General features: G+C 31.8%; 1 protein-coding gene across 34 annotated transcripts in view; it reads left to right on the forward strand.

The window, feature by feature from the left end:
• The window catches only part of LOC139517708 (phosphatidylinositol 3,4,5-trisphosphate 5-phosphatase 2-like), a 70,546-nt gene that overhangs the window by 44,131 nt on the left and 2,599 nt on the right, over positions 1–23,816 (forward strand). For 12 of the 34 annotated variants that reach the window (XM_071309039.1, XM_071309040.1, XM_071309037.1 and 9 more), the window contains 13 exons: positions 1,190–1,289; positions 1,818–1,909; positions 2,269–2,350; positions 3,199–3,344; positions 10,701–10,758; positions 11,142–11,233; positions 11,793–11,883; positions 12,759–12,855; positions 13,346–13,407; positions 14,070–14,308; positions 14,738–14,821; positions 16,404–16,550; positions 17,141–17,152. In XM_071309039.1, the coding sequence (XP_071165140.1) occupies positions 1,190–1,289; positions 1,818–1,909; positions 2,269–2,350; positions 3,199–3,344; positions 10,701–10,758; positions 11,142–11,233; positions 11,793–11,883; positions 12,759–12,855; positions 13,346–13,407; positions 14,070–14,308; positions 14,738–14,821; positions 16,404–16,550; positions 17,141–17,152 (1,302 nt within the window). Of the gene's footprint in view, positions 1–1,189; positions 1,290–1,817; positions 1,910–2,268; positions 2,351–3,198; positions 3,345–10,700; positions 10,759–11,141; positions 11,234–11,792; positions 11,884–12,758; positions 12,856–13,345; positions 13,408–14,069; positions 14,309–14,737; positions 14,822–16,403; positions 16,551–17,140; positions 17,153–18,526; positions 18,546–23,816 lie in introns of all 34 variants that reach the window. The other 22 variants (XM_071309058.1, XM_071309060.1, XM_071309063.1 and 19 more) reach the window with 3 other exon arrangements.

The following is a 23,816-nucleotide window of genomic DNA, read 5'->3' on the forward strand; positions in this document are numbered from 1 at the left end:
TGAAAATAAAAAAACATATTTGTCTAGTGAAACATCTGAGAAAATACACATTATGACTCATTAGGAGCCTTTAAACAATAAATATTTGTTTGTATATTATCTGATTTGTTTTGTTATTCTTTCTTGATTGTTGTTTAATTGCTATTCATTTATATATGCCTTGGTGCTATATTTTGGTGCTTTCAAAATATAGAGCCTTCATTAAGAGTTGTATTTGCAAATTGAGAAGGTTAAGAGATGATTTCAGCTTTCCAATTGTGAACTTTCCTTTTCTAAGTAGCAACATTCCAGCAGCACCTGCATACGGGGTATATATCTCCCAATTGATACGATATTCCCGTGCTTGCATTTCCTATCATGATTTTCTTGATAGAGGGTTACTGCTCACAAGGAAGCTATTAAACCAAGAGTTCCAAATGGTGAAGTTGAAATCATCCCTTCGTAAATTTTACGGACGCCATCACAAGTTGGTTGAACGTTATGGAATAACCATTTCACAAATGATATCGGATATGTTCCTTACGTCGTAACTACAATCCCCTGCCCTTTCATGAATGTGACCTACCGAATTAGACTATTTACCGGATTTGTAATCACATAAGCAACACGACGGGTGCCACATATGGAGCAGGATCTGCTTACCCTTCTGGAGCACCTGAGATCACCCCTAGTTTTTGGTGGGGTTCGTGTTGTTTATTATTTAGTTTTCTGTGTTGTGTCATGTGTACTATTGTTTTTCTGTTTGTCTTTTTCATTTTTAGCCACGGCGTTGTCAGTTTGTTTTAGATTTATGAGTTTGACTGTCCCTTTGGTATCTTTCGTCCCTCTTTTATTTTCACCACAGCTGTTTACTTAGAATGAAAATGACAAAAAGTAAGATAGATATTCGTACTTGTACAGAGGCGGATTTAGAGGGGTTTTCTGGGGGCCTAGGCTCCCCCTTTTGAGGGAAAAATTTGGTTGATTATATAGGGAATCAATGAAGCATACCTGGATCCCCCCTCCAGGAGGTCAGTGGGACCCCACGTATGAAAATTTCTGAATTCGCCACTGTTGTATGCAATTTTGGGAAATCAAATATGGCTGAATATATAATCTTCTTTTATCCACAAAAATGGGTACTTTAAAAAAAAAAATGAATTCAGTGTACAACATTTAATGTTAAATATTTCTAAATATATCTTTTCAGGTTATTTTAGAAAAATGTGAATCTCAAGATATACAGTATTTACTTGGTAAAGATCAGTTGCTGAAAACACAACATAATAAAAAGGCTTTTTGTGGATTCGGTAAGATTTATTAAATTTAATGATCAATATCACTGTTTAGAGCAAAACTTAATTTTGGTACCCTTAATTTTATTATATTAATAATTTATTATGGGTTTTTACACACAATACACATATTCTTTAAGTAAAGAAACTTTTGGTTTTTAAAGAGCTATGTACTCGTTAATTTTGTTTATTTACAAAATTGGGGGGAAAAAAACATTTAAAGGTAAACTTATCATATAATGCAAAAGATTGTTACTGAATGAGTTTGTTATAATTTAATGAAAATTATCAATGTTGTTTGAAAATAAAATAAAAATAGTTTTATGAAATGTTTGAAAATGAAATTAAGATTTTTGAAGTGGAAGCTGAGTTAAGTATTTTTGTTTTTGAAATGTTAGCTTTTTATGTGAAAGCTTTGATGTCCATCCATCTGATTACTTCCATAAGTAAGAGGAACATGGATATTAAAAATCTATTTATAGTGTTAAAATTTTTAGTATTGATTCTGAATTAGTACAATATGTGCTTTTTTGTACATTTCAGAGGAAGCTAGAATCGAATTTATGCCAACTTATCGATTACCTAGACATAAACCGGAGTACAATTATGATTGGCTGAAAAAGAAGAATAGTGGGGTGTGTACAAAATTAATGGCCAGAACAGAAAAATAAGTGTGCAATTCTTTTTTGATGCTGTCTTATATTTTAAGTATAAAAAAAGGTCAGTGGTATTTCAAATAATTGCTGGAACACCTAATCACTATTTGTTTGCCACTACATGTATTGGATATCACAGAGGTTCCTGTAAAATGTTGATCCAGAAAAAAGAAGCGATTGTTATATGGCGTTAAAGTGCTACAGATTTTAAAATAGTAATAAGGTCTATATTGAATGTCTGACAACTTTTCTAAGTTTTTGATAGCTATGATTTCAAACAAAACTACATAATAAATTGTTAGAAGTACTCATTGTTTTAAATGTGACATATTTTTCAGGATAGAATTAATGCCCCATCATTTTGCGATAGAATATTGTGGAGGTCATACCCTGAAACTTATATTGAAAATAAAACTTATGGTAAGTAAGTTTTTTTACTACTCTGCTTGTGCATGATTCACAAGTAAGAAATTGTACTTGGGTCTTAAAATAAAGATTGAATATTGAAATATTCTGTATGAAATGAGGATAAAACACATTTTCTATTTCATTTTCTTAAAGAATACATTTTGTTCTATTAGTTTTGGTTACCAAACCTGTAATGTGCTTCAATATTTAGTTCTTCCCTGAATATTGAAAGATATATTATTTGGAAAGTTCTTTTTAGTATCTAGGACCAATGAAGGAGTTACGAAATGAAAGGTGCCTTATATAAATAAGAAGATGTGGTATGATTGCCAATGTGACAGCTCTCTACCAAAGAGCAAAATGATGTAGAAGTTAGTAAATATTGGTAACAATGCAGTCTTCAATAATGAGCAAAGCACATACTAAATAGAAAGCTATCCATTACAAGAAAAAAACCCTAACTGTAATATATAAGACCATATACCACCAGAATGAGCACACATTATACTGCACACACACAGCACGAGCAATAAACCTTGCAGTCAAAATAAAAATAGGATACATGTATTATCAATATTTATCCTGCATCACAGTTCATCATGGATGTTCATGTAAAACAAAAATATGTCTGCAATCAATAGTGATCGTTGTATAATGTCAGTAGGTCTAGCTTTGTGTTATTAATAATTGTGATAAAGTATATTTTGGTCTATACAATGATTGTAAAATATATCTTGATACAGACAACTTATGAAGGGGTTGTAAAAGTCAGTCCTGATCACATGTATTTAAAATTTTTATATGCTTTATATTGAAAGAACAGTGTAAGCACTTTAACAGCACTTTTTTTATTTGAGCAGGCTGTGCAGAAAAAGTTTTAGGCAGTGATCACCGACCTGTTTTTGCTTCCTTTAATGTTGGAGTTAGTTCAGATTTTGTGATGAACAGAGATTCTTTAATAGAGGATTCCCCAGTGGAAATATTATTTGATGAAATTGAAGCTCAGGTAAATATCTTAAGATCTCATGTTTTTTTTAGAAAGTAAATAATTGTCAGTGGGTAATATAACTGTCTTTACATTTGTACAAATAATAGGAGTGAATAATTGGGCCATGAGTCATGAGGCTAATGTTAAATTGATAATTTGATTGATTGATCAGTCCATTGACATGATTGTGGATTGATTAAATGATTGGTATGAATTGAACCTTTTTAATGATCAGTCCATTGACATGATTGCTTGGTGGATTGATTAAATGATTGGTATGAATGGAACCTTTTTAAGGTTGATCATTACACCAACAGGGAACTTGAATTAACTCCTTTTGGACATTAGATTTATTCATCCCTAATTTCATGAGACGTTTGTTTAACAATGATGGGATCTGTATTTTTATGCCCCATCCGTTTGTTCGTCTGTTCATCCGTCCGTCTGTCTGTCCCGCATCAGGTTAAAGTTTTTGGTCGAGGTAGTTTTTGAGGTAGTTCAAGTCCAATCAACTAGAAACTTAGTACACATGTTCCTTATGGTATGATCTTTCTAATTTTTATGCCAAATTAGAGTTTTTACCCCATTTTCACGGTCCACCTAACAAAGAAAATGATAGTGCGGATGGGGCATCTGTGTACTTGGGACTCATTCTTGTTTTTAAAACAAATGGTAATTTTTGAAATCTCAAGAAGAGATTTTATATGAATTTATAGGGTTAAATATACTTACCATGAGTTACTATTATAAATATAGAATACGTTCCGCGTTTTAGTATGTTCCCAATCGCAAAAACATCGAGGAGACCGAGATCTTTAAACATCCGGTATGTTATGAAATCTACTCACTCGATTCAAGGTAAGATCAGTTTTATTTGGCGTTTAATTGGAAAACCAATATACACCAAAAAGAAATTTATTTGGGGTGGCGGTGGTTCCTGGTATGTATATTTAACCCTATAAATTCATATAAAATCTCTTCTTGAGATTTCAAAAATTACCATTTTATATGAATTTGGTTAAATATACTTACCATGAGTTACTATTATAAATATAGAATACTCACTGATTAACAAGCAGTTCTTTGCAGGTGGAGGATAAATTTCTTGGATATGAATAAAAACATTCCTCAGAAAACACCAAAAAACAGTTTCTTTTTAAAATACTGTCATACATTAAAAACTTCCACCAAAAAACAAACAACTATTTACAGGATACTACTAGTCATCATCCTGAAAAATTATATAATAAACATTATGTGAAACTTTGTATACATGCTCTATATACATTTGTCCCTAAATAAAATTGTATCAATAACATATCAATTTTATAAATAAAAATTATGTGAAACTATTTTTGTCTTTATATACAATAATTTCTTTAAAACAATTCTATTGTAATACTTTGTCAGAATCTATATCTCGTAAATAGAATCTTACAAAAGTTGATTCAGATGACCAATCTGCCGCATCTAAAATCGATTTTGTAGAAGCTCCCTTATATAGAGCCCAACTCGGAGCAATTGCTCTTGTGGAATGACCTTTAACTTTTAATTTGTCATTTGAGTAAGCAGACCTGATTGTTTGGACAATCCAACTAGAAATTGTCACTGCTGTTACTGGTTTATGAGGTTCTTTCATTGCTAAAAATAATTTGACTTTGTCAGTTGCATCTAACTTCTGTCTTATTTCCTTGGTTTTATCCAAATAAATAGTAATTGACCTTTTTGGATCTAAAAACTCTCTTTCTTTGAAATGAGGTACATTAATTTTGGCCCCAAAATGACTTTGTCTATCTTGTTTTGACAGACCATGTCTAATGAAAGTTATACCTTTGTCCTGAACCCTCATAGACTCTTTATCAATTCTAAGACTTTGTAAGTCACTGCATCTTCTAAAAGTTGTTATAGCAATAAGAAACACTGTTTTAAATGTAACAAACTTTAAAGATGCATCAGATAAAGGTTCGAAAGGCGTTAAGAACCATCTCTAAATCCCATTCAGGCAATAAATTAACCTTGGGAGGTCTAGAATGAAAAACTCCTTTTATCAGCCTTGAAATATAAGGATGTTGACCAATCTGATAATTATCAATTGGTGGTAACACTGCTGATAACATAGAGCGATACCCAGATATTGTTCTGTATTGTAGACCTAATTCAAACAGATAAGCCAGAAAATCAGCAACCTGATTTAAAGTAGCTGTATAGGGATCAATTTGTTTCCCACTACACCAGCTATTGTACTTTTCGAATTTTGTAAGATAGTCTTTTCGAGTACCCTTTCGCCAAGATGCATTGAGCAAGTTTCTAGCCGATTCAGAAAATCCTTCTGCTTTGAAGTTTCTGTCGAGAGGAGCCATGCAGCTAAATTCAACATTTGAGGATTTGGATGGCAAATTTGGGTTTTGGGTTGTGTCAATAACTTTTCCCATTGTGGAAGTCTGATAGGAGGAGCTATCAATAACTGTAGAATTTCCGGATACCAGTGTCTCCGTGGCCACTGAGGTGCTATTAAGATAATCTGACAGTGGAACTGCCTCATATATCTTAATATCTTCGGAATCAGACAAATTGGAGGAAACACATAAGCAAACATGTTCTCCCATGGAATTGTTAATGCATCCAAAGCTAGTGCATTGGGATGAGGAATCCAAGTACAGAAAACCTCTGTTTGTCTGTTCTCCAAGGACGCAAATAGATCTATCACTGGGGAACCCCAAAGATGAAAAATTTGATTGACAATTGTCTTGTTCAATGTCCATTCTGTTTGGCGTATTTTTACTCAACTTAATTGATCTGCCAACACATTTTTCTTGCCCATTATATGTGCTGCCTTCAAAACTATCTTGTTCTGAATGGCCATCTGCCACAACTCCCAAGTTAAAAGACAAAGACTGGTTGATTTTGTCCCTCCCTGGCGATTTATATATTGGACAACACTTGTATTGTCGCTTCTGATGAGAACACACTTGTTCGTTAACAGACTTATGAAATGTTTCATTGTCAAGTAAACTGCTTTCATTTCTAAGCAATTTATATGCCACTCTTTCTGTTGTGGACTCCATTCCCCTTGGAATATTTGATTCCCAACATAACCCCCAAAACCGCTTTTGGAAGCATCTGTTGTGACTGTTACAGTGGATATTGGAGATACTAAAGATCGGCCTTTCAGCGTGTTCACTGAATTTGTCCACCATAATAGATGAAATTTTAGATGTTGAGTAAATGGAATTTCCAATGTCATATCTTTGCAAATTGGATTCCAAAAACTTAAAAGATGTAATTGTATTGGTCTCATGTGTAGACGTGCATTTGGAATCAACTCTATACATGATGCCATCACACCCAGAATGCGAAGAAAATCGAAAGCTATTGTCTTCCCATTCTGCATGCTCTGAATTAACATTTGTAACTTTTGAATTCTCTCTAATGTAGGAACTACTATTCCCTTTTGTAGATGAAAAACTCCCCCTAGGTAAGTCACTGATTGACTTGGAATTAAACTTGATTTCTCTCTGTTTATTATGAAACCTAGTGAAACTATCAGATTGAGACATTTCTCTCGATCTTTTAATAATTGAATTTTGTCCTGATTGATTATCATCCAATCGTCTAAATATACCACCATTCTCACATTTTGAGCTCTGAGATATGCTGCCACCACTGATACAATTTTTGTGAAAATTCGTGATGCACAAGTTGGACCAAAACACATTGCTTTCCATTGATAACATTGGTTTTGAACACAGAACCTCATGTACTGTCTGTGACCTTGAAAAATTGGGACGTGAAAATATGCATCCGATAGATCGAGAGATATGGCCCAATCGTTCGGTTTCACTAAATTTATTACTTTTGGCATAGTGTCCATTTTGAAATGGATTTTCTTGAGATAACTGTTTAGAGGTTTTAGATTTGTCACCATTCTTAACTTCCCGTTTTTCTTTGGGACTAGAAATAAGGTGCTGTAAAAACCTGTTACATACTGTGGAAAATGCACCTTTTCTATGGCGTCTTTTCCCAATAAAGCATTTATTTCTTGCATAAAAATACCTAAATGGTCTTTTTGTACAAAAGTCTGTTTTATCCCTGTCCAAAGAGGTTTTTGAAAAAATTCTAGTTTGTATCCCTCTTTTACAATTGAGAGAACCCACTGATCTGATGTTAATTTCTCCCAATTTTGAAGAAATTTTTGTAATCGACCTCCTACAGGTATCTCTGGACACATTAAAAAACTTACTTCTGAGTCAGCTATCTCTTCCCTTGGGGTTCCGAAAAGAACCCCATGAGGACTGTGTAGCACTCTTGCCAGACTTGAAACCAGACTTGAAGCCGGTCTTGTTTGCATCTTGTCCACTCTGTCTAGGTGCTGTTGCTGACTTCTCTTTCTGAAAATTCTGTGCAGGTTTCCTATAGTTTGGAAATGTACTAGTTGCATTAGAATTTGATTTCACATTAAAATTATTTTTCTTAATGTTTCGCCACCTGATGAACTAGATCTGGAAACCTTAATGTTTCCCTTCTCACGAGCATTGTTTTCAAGTTTTCTCTTTCTGTTGAACTCTGGTAACAGATCAGAAAGTTGCTCTTTTTGCTCTTTGCGTTTTTCTAACGCGATTTCTAAACCTTTACCAAATACCCCATCATTTGTTAGTGGCAAATATTGGCATTTATTGCTCATGTCTTTCAGGCCTGTTAACCCTGAATCTTGAGCTGAAGCTTGCCTACGGACCAAATGTAAAAAGGCACCTGTACGGCCTGCTTGGTCAAGTGTTTTAGTTGACATGGCAAAAACATCTTTTACAGTTTGACAAACTTCATCTTTCTCGAAGTCATCACTCTCAAGAGTTTGTACAAGTGAACCTAAAGCTTGCTGCATGTATAAAACAGAAATAATGTTCATTCTTGCACTGAGTTGCCCTTGAAAACCCAATTTTTCTATCTGTCTTAGAGGTTGTGTATGCAGTTGCCTGTGATTGTCCCAAGATTTAACTGCTTTTTCACCATGTGTCTGTCTTAACATGGGTTCAAGTAAGTCATCTAATTTTGGAACTTGCAAAAATTCAACTGAACTATCATGAATAGGGAAAACACTCTTGTATTCCTCTTTATAAGCAGAAATTCTTTCTGGGTTTTTTGAACGCCAAGAACTTTCTAAAATGTCTACCTGTGTCTGGTCTAATACTAAACCAAGACTAGATTTTTCTTTAGCAATATCTTCCTTAAATATTTTCGCTAAAAAGTTAACATTCTTATTGACTGCCTGCCCTTGTTCAGACTCAATATTGTCATTCAATGAAAAACCTTCATTTGAGTTTACTACATGTTTTATAAATCGTTCACATTTACGATTATTTACAATGTCATTTTGAAGAATACAATCATCATCGGGTTGTCTAACTGGACTACCTCCAGACCCACTATCATATTCTGATCTCATATCTAAATCATGCCTTTCAGTTTGTTGTACATGTATGGATATTTCTGATCTATTATCAAAATCTTGGTTTCTAGAAACTCTTGGCGACCCCAGATTTTGGTCCAAGTTTGGTTCTAGTGAAATAAATGGTCTATTCTCCCCAGATGGAAGATTACCAATATTTCGTTCTAGTGAATTTAATGGTCTATTCTCCCCAGGCGGAAGATTACCAATATTCACACAATCAGATCTGAGCAATTGTTCCCTATTCTGATTGTTTGTTGCTAACAAACCAAAAAGTTTGTCTAATTTGCAATTAAAGTTCTCCTCCATACTTTGGAGTTTCTTGTCATATTCGGACTGCAATTTTTCCGATTTTGACACTCTTTTCTTTTTACCTGTTGTTTTCACGGACTCTTTTCTTGTCCTTACCGACATTGGTGAAACAGGCTCCATAGTAATACTATTCTGCGTGTCTTCGTACAATGAAGACCCGTCCATATCGTTGAAAAACGATGTAATTATAAACTTTGAAGAGTTATACTAATATATATTAAATTACGATGAGAACATCCGTTCAATTGAACGCAAAAAATAAAACTGATCTTACCTTGAATCGAGTGAGTAGATTTCATAACATACCGGATGTTTAAAGATCTCGGTCTCCTCGATGTTTTTGCGATTGGGAACATACTAAAACGCGGAACGTATTCTATATTTATAATAGTAACTCATGGTAAGTATATTTAACCAAATTCATATAAAATTATCAGTGTGCAATACACTTATTTCTTTTCTATTGCTAAAGAAAATGTATAAAAAAAGAGAAGCCAAAAATATCAGAGGGACTTTTAAACTCATAAGTGGAATATAAACTGACAACGCCATGGCTAAAAAAGATCATAAGTGGAATATAAACTGACAACACCATGGCTATAAAAGATCATAAGTGGAATATAAACTGACAACACCATGGCTATAAAAGATCATAAGTCGAATCTAAACTGACAACACCATGGCTATAAAAGATCATAAGTGGAATATAAACTGACAACGCCATGGCTAAAAAAGATCACAAGTGGAATATAAACTGACAACGCCATGGCTAAAAAAGATCAAAAGTGGAATATAAACTGACAACGCCATGGCTAAAAAAGATCATAAGTGGAATATAAACTGACAACGCCATGGCTTAAAAAGATCATAAGTGGAATATAAACTGACAACGCCATGGCTAAAAAAGATCATAAGTGGAATATAAACTGACAACACCATGGCTAAAAAAGATCATAAGTGGAATATAAACTGACAACGCCATGGCTATAAAAGATCATAAGTGGAATATAAACTGACAACGCCATGGCTAAAAAAAGAAATCGACAAACACAAAACACATAGAAATCTAGAGGCTGAGCAACACGAACCAAAAAAATCCATTTAAAAAAAAATTTGACTTATAAAATATTGTTGAAATATCATGATGTCATTTACATCTGTTTGTTTTTTGTTTACTTTTTATACCCCGCTTTAAAAAAGGGGGGGTATACTGTTTTTACCTCTGTCTGTCCTTCCGTCAGTCTGTCAGTCCGTCAGTCAGTCCGTCTGTCCCATGAATATTTTTAGTTGCATTTTTCTCAGGAACTACAATACAAGGATTTCTGAAATTTGGTTTCAGGGTTTATCTAAGTCAGCTATACCGTGTGATGCGTTTGCATATTTGCATTGCATATTTTTACACTATTAATATTATCCACTTGCGGCAGGGGTATCATCAGTGAGCAGTAGCTCGCAGTTTCACTTGTTTATTCTTCATTGTTGGTCAGGAGATGTCTTTTTGATTTAAAAACTTCAATAAAACAAGTCCTTCAATGTACAATGTACATCAAGTTCTGACAATAGAATTTAGAATTCTATGTAAAATCAAAGATCACAACTACCCTGTCTTGTCTTTTTAGGTAAAGACCTGTTGTAAACAGTCTTTTGTGATAGAATTTAGATCAACATGTTTACAAGGTATATTATAATATTATTGATATTATCTTTTTTGTGACTTGTCTACTACATTGTACTAAGAGCATTCAACTTTAAAAAGAAAAAGAGCAAAACAAATCACCAACAAAAAATTTAAGGTCAGTTATATCAATATGAGAATTTGAAAGATGTTGGTTGTTCAAACAGACATGCTGTTTTGTTAATGAATCTTTATTTATCCTTATAATAGATAGATTGTCCTTAATATGTAACTGTTTAGAAAACATTGAATCAGATAAAAAACAAAATCTACTTTGTAACGTACAGTTTGAATACAGGAGGAATATCTGAATTTTTTCATTCAATTAGAAAAAAAATCTGTGAAGTTTTGTTTATTTTTATAAAAGAGTTTGTTATTATTTCAGAATTTGTCACCAGTCAGGCAAATGCTACATTTTTAGAGAACAAAACAGGTTTATATACCTGTCCTGTATGGAGATCTCCACAACTTCCAAAAGTAAGTTTCCATCTTATGTAGTGGTCATGCATGTTAAATTTATTTTCATTTTAAAGACACAACTGATATTGTTGGAAAATTGATATATTATAGAATCTAAGTGATGTAACTTTAAAATGCATGTGGTACTGTGGATTCATTATTATTCTAATTTTCGTGGTTTTCAGGGGTACAGGTCAACCACGAATTTAAATGTTCAACCAATTACAAATTTCCTATCAGGTTGTAATCAGACTTTGGCAAAACCAAGAAATTACATATCCTCGAAATCCACAATCCACAAAAATTGGTACCCACGAAAATAAATCAATCCACAGTATAACTAATTTTTACTCAATCACTAATCATTGATAAAATATTACATCCACAAATCCATTTCAGTTTTGTTTTTACTAGTGTTATTCTTTAAGGTCCTTGAGATCCTATATGAAAGCTGACCATAAGGTCCAGATAGTCTTCATATGTTTAACTCTACTCTTTCACACCTGTATGACTTGATTCCCCAAATTTATGAAAAAATATCTGGCTATTTAAATAAATTTAAATTCCTCCTTTTCAGTTGAAGCCATTGTTTGGAGACCAGGATTACCTAGAAGAACAACATATAATGGTGGCAGTGCGATCAAAAGATGGAGACAAGGAATCATATGGTAAACATTTTCATTTTCTTGTGAAATATTTGTTATTTTCTCAGTCGATGAAAATTTATCCTGTGCCAACGACTATCTGTCCATTCCAAAATGCATTAATCAGGGTTGTGAAATGTGGACAATATATATAAAAAATATTTGACTTTTTGTATAAGGACCAAATTTGAACATAACCTTACCTGAAAATAACCTGATATAGGGTATTCTGATAACAAAGCCTTGATTTATTGTCCTGTTTATATTACTCTGTACTACTTGGTTCAACTCTGAATATAAGTACACTAAGTTTGTATCTGAACAGATGTTACTAATGTTATATGATACAGTGATTTGATCGTAGAATACTGTTAACCTGAAATTATTAGCATCGTAAAATAAGCATTTGACATTATATTCAGTAATTCTGTTATTGGACTGGAATTTCTATCCTTTTAACTGGATCTGCTGAATTAAACATATCTTAGTTCTAATGTAGTTGTTCCCTATGCCATCAATGTAGGAAATGATGTTAAAGTAGAAATAATTTTCATGAAAGCGAAGGTAGTAAATTCTGTTTTTGATGATTGATATAAAATTGAATATTATGCATATTGGATTCATTTATGTTTGTGGATATCGATTTTCTTGGATTGAGGAAAAATTGTATTTTGCTGGATATTTGATTTGATGGCTTTACCAAAGTCTCCATATAATCATATTAAAAAAGTGTACTCAAGAAATCCATGACAATTGGTATCCCAGTAATTATAAAGATCTTGCAGTATCTGTCTTACTGGTCAGATATTTAGTGCAGTTGCATTATTTTTTTTAAACACACCTAGAATAGATTTTAAATATATAAATCAGAATGCTCATAAAACTTTTATTATTTTCAGGGGAATGTGTGGTTGCTCTGAAGAAAAAATTTGAACAAATTCCTCAACAATTTGAATGTATGCTACTTCATCAAGGGGAAGTCACTGGCAGACTAAAGTAAGTGTTCAAACTGCTTTAATATAAAACTTAAAATCACAACAACAAAAAAAAAACTCAAAGAAAAATTCAAAACAGTAAGTCCCTAATCAAATGACAAAAGTTCATATAGTAACTTTAATCTGCAGGGTGAAAAGTAAAATTACAATATGCTGAACTCCGAGGAAAGTTCCTAATCAAATGGCAAAATCAAAAGTTCAAACGATTCAAGCTAATGGATACCAACTGTTATATTCTTGACTTGTTACAGGCATTTAATTGTGAAGAAAATGGTGGATTAAACCTGGTTTTGTATCTAGCTAAATCTCTCACTTGTATAACAGTCGCATAAAATTCCATTATATTGACAATACTTTCGAACATATTTTAAGCATAATATTAAACATTTCTATTTAAAAGTTACTATAGTATTGTTCTGGGGGCATATATATTTGATTGTTTTTAGAAGTTAAAAAAATTCTGAATCTAAATTGTTGTTGTTTAATTTCAGAGGAAAAATGCATGTGTTAGTTGGAGGAACTTCCAGGAAGAAGATTTCTATAAAATCATATGGTAGTTAATTCTTCAGATAGATGTTTAAACTCTTCAAAACCATTCTTCTTTTACTGTTTTAATTATAAAGTTGAATGTTTAAATTGTATGGATTCAAAGATTATAACATTTTGCAAAGTTATCTAACAATTCCATTTCTATTGATAATAAAGATTTACCAATATTTCTCAGATATTTAAATCTTTTTCTGAACAAAAAAAATGTCTACTGTCACCTTTCATATTTTATATGCCCCATTAACAATAGTAGGAGCATTTTGTTTTCTGTTCTGAACATCTGTCCATTCTTTTGTTAAAATTAGGGTCAGGTTACTAGTTTAATTGAAGGTATGTTTACCCTGAAGTTATGTTTGCATCAACTTGAAAATTAGTACACATGCTTATTATGATGTGAATTTAGAAATAATGCTGATTTAATGTTTTGAACCAGATTTTGCGGTTAACTTTACATGGAATGTGATAGTGTGAGCTGGGCCTCATTTCCTATGAAAATTTATTATAGAAAACCTATTAAGGTTACAATTATTACACTTAATATCAGAAAAAAGAGATTAAATATATGATGCACATAAGAGTTAGTCATTTTAATTATTTCTTTCCTTAATAATACCTTGTTGTTCATTAGAAAAGGAATAATAACTTTTGATTATGTATTTTTTGTAGAACTTGTTGCCTTTGACACAGATACAGAAGAGTATTGTGATCCTGATCTGATCCATTCTGATGTCACTCCTGCTACGCCAGACGTTATCCGCATCACTCAAAAATCTCAGATGTCTCCTACAACTACCAAACAAACATCTCCCTTAGCTCAATTCAAACAAAAAGGAACCAGTAGACCAGTAACTGACATGCCAAGGAGTTCTCGTTCAGAGGAATATGAAGAAATTTCTGTTGGTCAGGTATCTTATCAAACCAAATCAGTTCTTTTAGCTGCTTACTGATCAATATATTTATGGAAATAAAGATAATTAATTGTTATCAGTAACTGTCCACTCTGAATTTAAGATTTTTTCATCCAAATGTTATGAAACTCATTATATACAATGCTAAGAACCACAACACCCTGACACAGTTTGAACTTGAACAGTAAGTCATTTACTGTTCCATAGGTTTGCCCCTTTTTAACTTGGAAAATTGCAAAGACTGAGCGGGGGCATTCATATTCTTGAACACATTCTTCTAAAAATATTTTAATATGCCGTATTCTTAAAATTTTATAGTGGTCAGATTTATTCTTCAAGTCAATTATTTGGTATTTATTATCAGTCTTTGATTTATAAACTCTTTCACATGACAAATGGATTAATACTGACATACATTCTTTGTAGAAAACAAGACCAGTTACTGAGGTTCCCCCCGGTAGAACATTTAGTAAGAGAACACCACAATATGAAGAAATAGATCTGTTACAGGTTAGCTGATATATAAAGTAAAAATGTACATATTTACTGTGGGTATCCAATCACCTTTGTGGTAGTGAATTACCTATTGCCTGACCAGTTTAAAAAATTGTCAATACAATTTGTCCATTTAAATTGTACAATAGGTATTGTGAGAGCTATTATCAACAGGTGGTCATTTAACTACCTGTAGATTTACCTGGTTTGTTTTTAACAGAGCTAATTTAAATGAATGATAGCTAGCTTGCTTTCCTCATGTCCAATGTCCTGAATGGACTATTCTATTTAGGTTTGGGACATTTTACATTTGATACACTATTTGTTCTTTCTAACAAAGATAATTATTGTAAATGTTTTTTTTTTGCTAACAATCACAAATAAATCATTGCTGGTAAATCCCACTTTCATAATGAAGAATAAAGCACTGAAATTTCTATTCACCAAGCCATTTGTACTTTTTTGATATATATATTGAAAATAAATTTTTCACAGTAATTCCGATTGAAGAAGATCCTGAATATTAAATGAAACTTAGCATCACTACTATTCCATTTCAGGAATCGTAATATAACATGAAAATATATCCCATTATAAAACACCAAGCCACACATAATTCATCTTGTAGAATTATTCACAATTAGATGGGCTATCCAAAAAAATCCATTTCACAAACACTTTTAAATTAATTCCATCAGGAATCAGAAACTTAAAATATATCCCACATTAAAACACCATGAAGCAAACATATATATATCTCCTTTTTTTTATAAACTAAATTCACTGATTGAATTTCCATCTTCATTGTAAAGAGACACAAAAAGAAATGGCTTAAAATGTCCCATCTCTAAATAGAATAGTCTATTCCGGACATTGGTCATGATACATGAGGAAAGCAAGCTATCTATCTGTCATTTAAATTTTACCTTTTAGTGATATTTTTTTACTGGGTAGTTAAATGACCACCTGTTGATGAGCTCTCACAATACCTATTGCACAATTTAAATGGACAAATTGTGTTGACAATTTTTTATACTGGTCAGGCAATAGGTATTTAAATACCACAAAGGTGATTGGGTAATGACAGTAATATAAAACATAGAATCAGGATGCAAGAATGCATACATACTTATTGTAGACATTTCACTTATAGGTCCAAATTAAACCATTTTCATGGTGATGTTTTATGCAAAACAATATTCTTAAATAATTAGAACATCATAACCTACAATGTATGCTTGATTGTCTTGTCTTAAGCATTGCATTTATATAAAATATAAATGCAGCTCCCTTTCACATAATTTTTAAGATGAGGCATCATACATCATCAAACTTTATATTTAAACAGTGAAATTACAATAAATAAAAAAAAAGTTTTGTTTCAAAGATATAAAAAGCATACACAAAATTTCAATAATCTTTGTACCGTATGTTTACTTTTGCTTCTGCCTGTTCTGTCCTAGGGAAAGGCGTCAAGGAACTGAATTTTTAAAGAAAATAATGCTATATGGATGTCCCATTTGAACAATTACTATCACTTGGGTATGGTTTTAATTATACAAAGGAAGGGTTTGTTATAATACTTTTTTTTTTACAGTTTCCAGAGGCAACACAAACTACTGGTGCTAGGCGTAAACAGCTTCCACCACCATCCTCAGACTCACCCATCTCATTCAGTGCCCCACCTGAAGTACCCCCACCTCCATTACCAAAGAAACAGGCTTCATATGTCAACGTTATACAGGTAAGTTTCCATTCATTTGAAGGATTAGATATTGTTTTATTTCACTGATTGGCTTCTTTTAGGTTCTTAAGAATTACTGATACTTTTTATAGCAGGTTCTATAAATTCAACTTGAGCCAATGTCAGAATTAAAGGAGAAGGTTCAATAAGTGGTCAATATTTCTAACAAAATTAACATATTAGACTAGAATATTTATTGTTGTGGAACCTGTGTTTCTAAGGCCTTCATGTGTTAAAAACCTTGACAATTATGTCATTGCAAATTTCACCAAAATTTCTCAATCTTTGCCTATTTGTAGTGTAAATTTTGATGGCTTTTAAGAATAGCTTGTGAGAATACTCCTTTTTCATGTTCTCACTTTTCAATTTATCAACTTGAAAAACTTGTAATGATGAAACATTTGACTTAATACTTGGGGTCTAAATGGGGACCTTACTGAACTCACTCCTTTCAGTATGAGAAATAAGATCTTCTTCATTGATTGGTACTTACTGGTTGTTGTCACTGCCATCTTTTCATTAATTGTGTCAATTTGTTAATCAAAATTTATCAAAAGTAAACAGTAATATTTATTCACTTTCGCCAACAGAGTGCATCTCAGGTATGTAAGCTGTTGTTTGATTGGTGTTTAGTTTTTTCATTGTTTCTGAAAATGAGCGCTAATGTTTGTTTTCAATTAATTTAACTAATTTATTAATTTTATTACTTCTAGATCTGTTCAAGTTTTATGTCATGTCAGTTTTAAAACTACTAATCTACAAAATTGTCACATCTTAACAAAATGTTTTCCGTTACTTTCTAACAATAGTGCTTCATCAGAAAAAGAATTAAAAGGGAGGGTTTTTATTTATCCATGCGATACATGAAACAGTAATCATAAGGAGGAGTTTAATTTCAACATGTTGCATGGGAAGCAGTATCAAAATAGTTAGGGAAAATCAAATGTCATCATATTCTGACACCATTGTAGATGAATTGATGTGAAATTACAAAAAAAATATAAAAAGGAGTAGGGGCATTAAGGCCTGGTTTTAGCCCAAGAAAATAAAATGTTTGATAACTTTTTCAAATAGGCACATAATCTTTAGAAATGCATAGGGTTAAGAAATATAAATGAAAAACATTAAGATTCTTATGTGATGACGTCACAATTACGTCATAATATGTACTGTTTTCACAAAAACGATGAAAATTCAGAATTTATGCATTTTTCTATCTTTATTTCTGTTGTGGAAACATCGTGCACAGCCAAGAAACAACAAAATAATTTAACTGAAGCTTTATTATTACTATTGACAAAATCTCACCAAATATAAAGTTGTTTCTTGGATGCGCACATATTTTTCCAATCGAAAATATACTTAAAAATTTGATGAAAAACAAGGAAAATCACAAAATTTTACAAAATATGCAAATAAAGGCATGATTTGTTGCCATGGTAAATTGTTCAATGTCCAAAATTGTTTTGATTTTCTGAATACCTTCTACCTGAGATACTTTTCAGTAATTTAAAAATATGTATGATAATTTTTAAATTTGCAGTAATTTTTGGACCAAATAAGGGCCTTATTGCCCCTACTCCTTTGTCTGTAGTAATCACTAATGTATCAATTTCACATTGTATTTTGACTTATATGGATAATGGTTAGATTTACTATGTTTATGTGGAAGTACCTCATGTGCATTTATTCTTCACTATGGTTGTGGAATTGTTTTAGATTGAAGACTTAATATGTTTAAAAAAAGTATTTAACATGAAAAGTTAACAAATTACATGTTAGATTGTGTGGTAAATAACCTGGACAGCTGATAGCCGGTTTTTGATAAAATAAACCTGTCAATGAGTTAATGAAAAAGACCAAAGCTTCCTAACTTCAAACCATGAATTGCAATTAAGTAATTGATAACCCTTTGTTTATTATGATGTTTTAACTCTGCTGAGCTATTTAAATGTTATTTGCCTTATTTTACTAAGGACACATAATAAAAAGAAAGTAAGTATCTACATAGACCATTTTGTTGTATGCATGTAAATATATACACAGTATGTTTTGTGTTGGCTTTCCCCGTACATGTATTACTATTGAATGAACAGGATATAAATACTTAACAAAATTGGGATAAGTGTTTATTATAACAAACAATCACTGTGTTTAGTTTTTACAGTTAATAGAAAAGTTGTACTCCAGTTAATTGATTTATTTTTAATCGATTGAGGACAAATGAATTTTTCGTTGGTATATGATTTTGTGGTTTTACCAAAGTCTACATACCAATAAATAGAAAATTGGTATTTTGCTGAATATTTGAATTTATAGTTAATATATACACTGGATATCCAGGAAATATGGTTTCCCATTAATTCACAGTATTTTGATTATTAGGAAAATTAGTACATTAGATAGTTAGGCATTATCAAACAGGATCTCATTGTGCTTCTACATTATTGTCAAATTAAATTTGGAACAAATATATAATAGAATTTTAGATCATAAATTGACTCCAGTGTTGAATTTTCTAATATAGTGGCTTTGAAGTCTTTAAGTGTAGCTTTTCCAATATTAAGATGATGGTTTTCTTTCTAGTATTTATTGTTTAAGCATTAAAGTCAATCGTCATTACTCATTGTTAAAAAAATTTGAATTACTTTTTCTTATTATATGTGTATATTAATATAAGTACTAGAAAGATAATACATTCAATAGTATTACAAAGGGCATATACATTAGTTGAACTTTGCACATGAAATTTTTTTATATCCTTCCATCAGCAACATTCTTATTAAGTTGCTGAAACATCAAAGAATACTGTGTCCAGCTTCTAGATCAGTTACTAAAGTTTTATAGCTTTCTTTACCTCTTATTGGCTTAATCATATATATGTGTGTGCTCTTTGTAGTACTTTTGGATACAGGGTGTACAAGTGTTCCTTCCAGGTTATTTTGGGTGGATTCCAAACAAAAGTGTGATGCCTGATTTAAAAAAAAAAAAAAAATTGAACTTTCCTTGTTTTTTTTTTTGTTTTTTTGTTTTTTTTACGTCTTAGGACATCATAACCTGTTGTGTTAAGTTCTGACTCTGACCTTTTTCTTTGATTTCCTTTAAAATATTCCTGCATTCAGATTAAACCACGAACCTGCTCATTATGTATCCAGCACAATCAATAACAAAAGTTAATTGACCATCATGAAACTTTGTTGTTTTAGTATAGGCTTTAACATGATAACACCTTTAATGATTGAACTCACCTATTGTGTGTTTTTACTGTTCTTTGCCCTGCCTTTATAAAACCTGAAGGGAACATGATGGAACAATAATATCTTTGAATAAACTAGTATTAGTGTTAACACGTTTTTATATTTTTATATCATTAATTCATGTAATATAAATAGATCTAACCAATTTTTAACTTAGTTTTAATTTCTTGCCGATATTTAGTTTATATCTGTTTATTAATTTGCAACTTAATACTGTAGATAGTTTATTAGTATAACCTTAATTTGATTTAGAAGTTTTATCAAATTTTCATTTCTTTAGAATATTCTTTATTTTGTATGCAGTGCTGTTTCAAGCTCACATGACCCAAATGACTTTTTTTGTCATCAGACATCAGACGTCTGTCATGGTTAAAAAAATACAATCTGCTAAGATCTGCCGAAGGCTAATAAAATCCAAATGTAATCTTAATTGTGAAAATCTTGGGGCTTGTAATTATTTTAGATGTCGATGGATATTGACAGTTTTCTCTTCTGACGTTCAGGAGTTATAGAGTCTTTGATTGATAGGAAAATGTGCTTTTGTCGCAGAAAGCTCGACATAGGGATAGTGATCCGGCGGCAGCGTTAACTAACTTCTTAAAAGCTTTACATTTTAGAAGGTAAAAGACCTGGATGCTTCATACTTTGTATATACTTTGTATATAGATGCCTTATGTTACGAAATTTCCTTCTGTCACATGTCCATTGTCCTTGACCTCATTTTCATGGTTCAGCGACTACTTAAAAAAAAAGTTAATATTTTTTGTAATGTTTGTTTTTCTTTTATTATGAGCAACAGGACAACTGTATTTGGTATGTGTGCACCATACAAAGTCCTCATAACTATCAGACAGTTTTCACTTGACCTTGACCTCATTTCATTGATCAGTGAACAAGGTTAAGTTTTGGTGGTAAAGTCCATATCTCGGGTACTATAAGCAATAGGTCCAGTATATTTGGTGAATGGAAGGATTGTAAGGTTTAGTTTCAACAAATTTATTTATAGTGGATTGGGAAACAAGTTTTGCAACTTATATTAATCCCTTTCCACTTTGCGGGTGCGAGTGCTGCCTTGTAGCGGCATTAGCCTTCTCTTTTTCGAAATCTACAAGGGTGTCTTAAACGTGCAAGAGATATGGCTCTCTCTTAACACGGGTCAGCCATTTATTGTCCCCTTCTGACGGACTATCATCATTTCCTCAAGACCATACTCACAAATGGTGTCAAGGGAGAGCCAAAAACTCAGTCCCTGAAATTTTCATCCCGAAACGGGAATCGAACCAGGAACCTTTGTGTAAGGTGTATGTGTCCAACTGGTATGTGTCAACTGACCTTGAACTCATTTTCATGGTTCAGTGGTTATAGTTGTGGTTTTGTGTTTTGGTCTGTTTTTCTAATACTGTTAGCAATAGGTCTACTATATTTGGTTTATGGACTGATTGTAAGGTGTACATGTCCAACTGGCAGGTGTCATCTGACCTTGACCTCATTTTTATGGTTCAGTGATCAAAGTTAAGTTTTTGAGTTTTGGTCTTTTTTTCTTATACTTTATGCAATAGGTCAACTGTATTTGATGTATGGAAATATTTATGATGTACATGTCAGTCTTGCAGGTTTTATTTGACCTTGAACTCATTTTCTTTGTTCATTGCTCAATGTTAAGTTTTTGTGTTTTTGGTTTTTTTTTTCTTTTAAAGTATAAGCAATAGATCAAATATACTTGTTGTATGGAAGGATTGTATCATGTACCAACACATTTTTTTTTTGATTGGTTGATCATGTTGAATGTTCTTTTTTGATTGTTTGATCATGTTGAATAATCTTATTTGATTGTTTGATCATGTTGAATAATCTTATTTGATTGGTTGATCATGTTGAATGTTCTTATTTGATTGGTTAATCATGTTGAACTTTCTTACTTGATTGGACTATCATGTTGAATGTTCTTGTCTGATTGGTTTATCATAATTTAAAAGTTCATGTATAGATAACTGTACTTAATTTATTTTATGTTAATCAATTCTAGCTTTGCTTTGCTTAAGTACATGTAGATATGGTGTTCAGCAATATGTTGCTTGAATGCTTTATATGAAATGTTTGTTTGCTATGTGCTCTTTGAAGAATGTTTCCCTTACACTGTTATGTTGTAATGTCATGTGTCATTTTTATTTGTTTATTTTTTAATACAAAACAAGTTTTCCTTTAACTATTTTCTCCCTTAAAAAATCATTCAATTATTAATTTGGCTGCACATAAAAATAAACTTTTAGTGATGAAAATATGTGTACCAATACTAAGAAATGAAAATGATTGGTTTTTACCAGGATGTATTTAGTTTTCCCATTGAATAAACTCCACAGATAACAAATAAGCTATTGTATTTATTCCTCAGGACAGCTCATCCTTATTTGAATAGCCTGATGAACACCAACTGATTTTGGGTAAAGGTTTTATTCCCTTCACATGTTTAACCCAGCTAAGATGAGCCTGTAGTTCAGGGGTTGACATTGGGTCATGTCTGTTATATCTTTTATTTGTTCTTATTTTGATAAGATATTTTAATACTCCTTATAGCTATTATGAATTCTGTGCTGCTTGAACTTTTGACGTCATACAACAATCACTTTTGCATTGTGGCATCAGATATTTTCTATTGTGACGTCAAAATTTTACGGGAACCTTTGTGATGTCCAGTAATGGCGGACAAATAGCGATAAGGTGTATTATTTTTCCTTTCGTACCAACATAACTTCAGTATTATAGGACTCAGCTTCTGTATTATGGAACAGTTTGATATTTGGTCTTGAAATATATTATATTGGATTGCACACAAGTGATTTTCATATCTGCCATGTAATTGCTTTCTTTGGGTTTTTATTATACCCATTAAATATAGACTTTTCCTCAATGTAAAATAAAGAGTATGAACATGTTGGATATACTTTTCACAACATACCATACTTCTTCTTGTTTCTTATTTTGCACTTTTTATCTGTTGTATTCATGTTTTTTTTTGTATATAGATTTTACAAATATGTATGATACATATGATAAGGATTTTTATTGTTACGAGTAATTAACAGCTTGAGCGGTAGAAGAGAGTCTTAAGGGTGGATGTGCATGGACAAAAGGAAATAAAATCACTATTTTATGATTAAAACAGCACACACATTGCCTTTTTACCAATTGGCTCATAAAATGGTGAATACTATGCTTAAAGTACAAAACAGGTGAAATCAAAATTACTAACACATTGCCCACCCACAAAATATTTGATATCTTATTCAAATATAGTGCAGACTTGATCTACTCAATCATACAGTTTTCAAGGAAGAACATTTTTATAAACCCAATTTTGATTCAGACATTATACATTTGCTTGGTGCATAATGTTGAAGGATTTGAAAATAATTGACATATACCAACAACACCTTTGTGGACTCTGCTTAGATGTGCTGTACAGATGCAGGATACTTTTATGGCAAAAAACAAACAGAAATATACATTTAACTGCAATAGTGCCTATTATCACCAAAAGCGAACTTACTCTATACAAATGACTTTTTAAATCAAGCTTTAAGAAAATTATTTGGAAGTCTTCATAAAAAATGACAAAGTGTAACAGTCAGTTCATGAAAAGCATGTTGTGTATAAATTGTATGAAAATTTGCATCTAGCATGATACTATTACAAACAAAATAGCAATATTTAAGGTTTTCTGTTGAAATGTCTGTGTTTTTTTTTTAAAGAAAGTCTACTTATTGTATTACTTTGTTTTTAAAACATATAGAGATATACTATACCTATTACACAAGTGTTCATACTTAATATACAAATGTTTTGGGCCTTTTATAGCGGACTGTACAGTGTGGATTTTGCTCATTGTTGAAGGCCATATAGTGTTCTATAATTGCAAACGTCCACATCATTTGAACTCTTTTTGGCAATCATAACACATCTCCTCATTTCTTTACCTATCATACAAGTGTTAATACCTATTATACAAGTG

This window comes from Mytilus edulis, chromosome 3 (assembly GCF_963676685.1).
Source record: "Mytilus edulis chromosome 3, xbMytEdul2.2, whole genome shotgun sequence".
NCBI classification, from domain to species: Eukaryota; Metazoa; Mollusca; class Bivalvia; order Mytilida; family Mytilidae; genus Mytilus; species Mytilus edulis.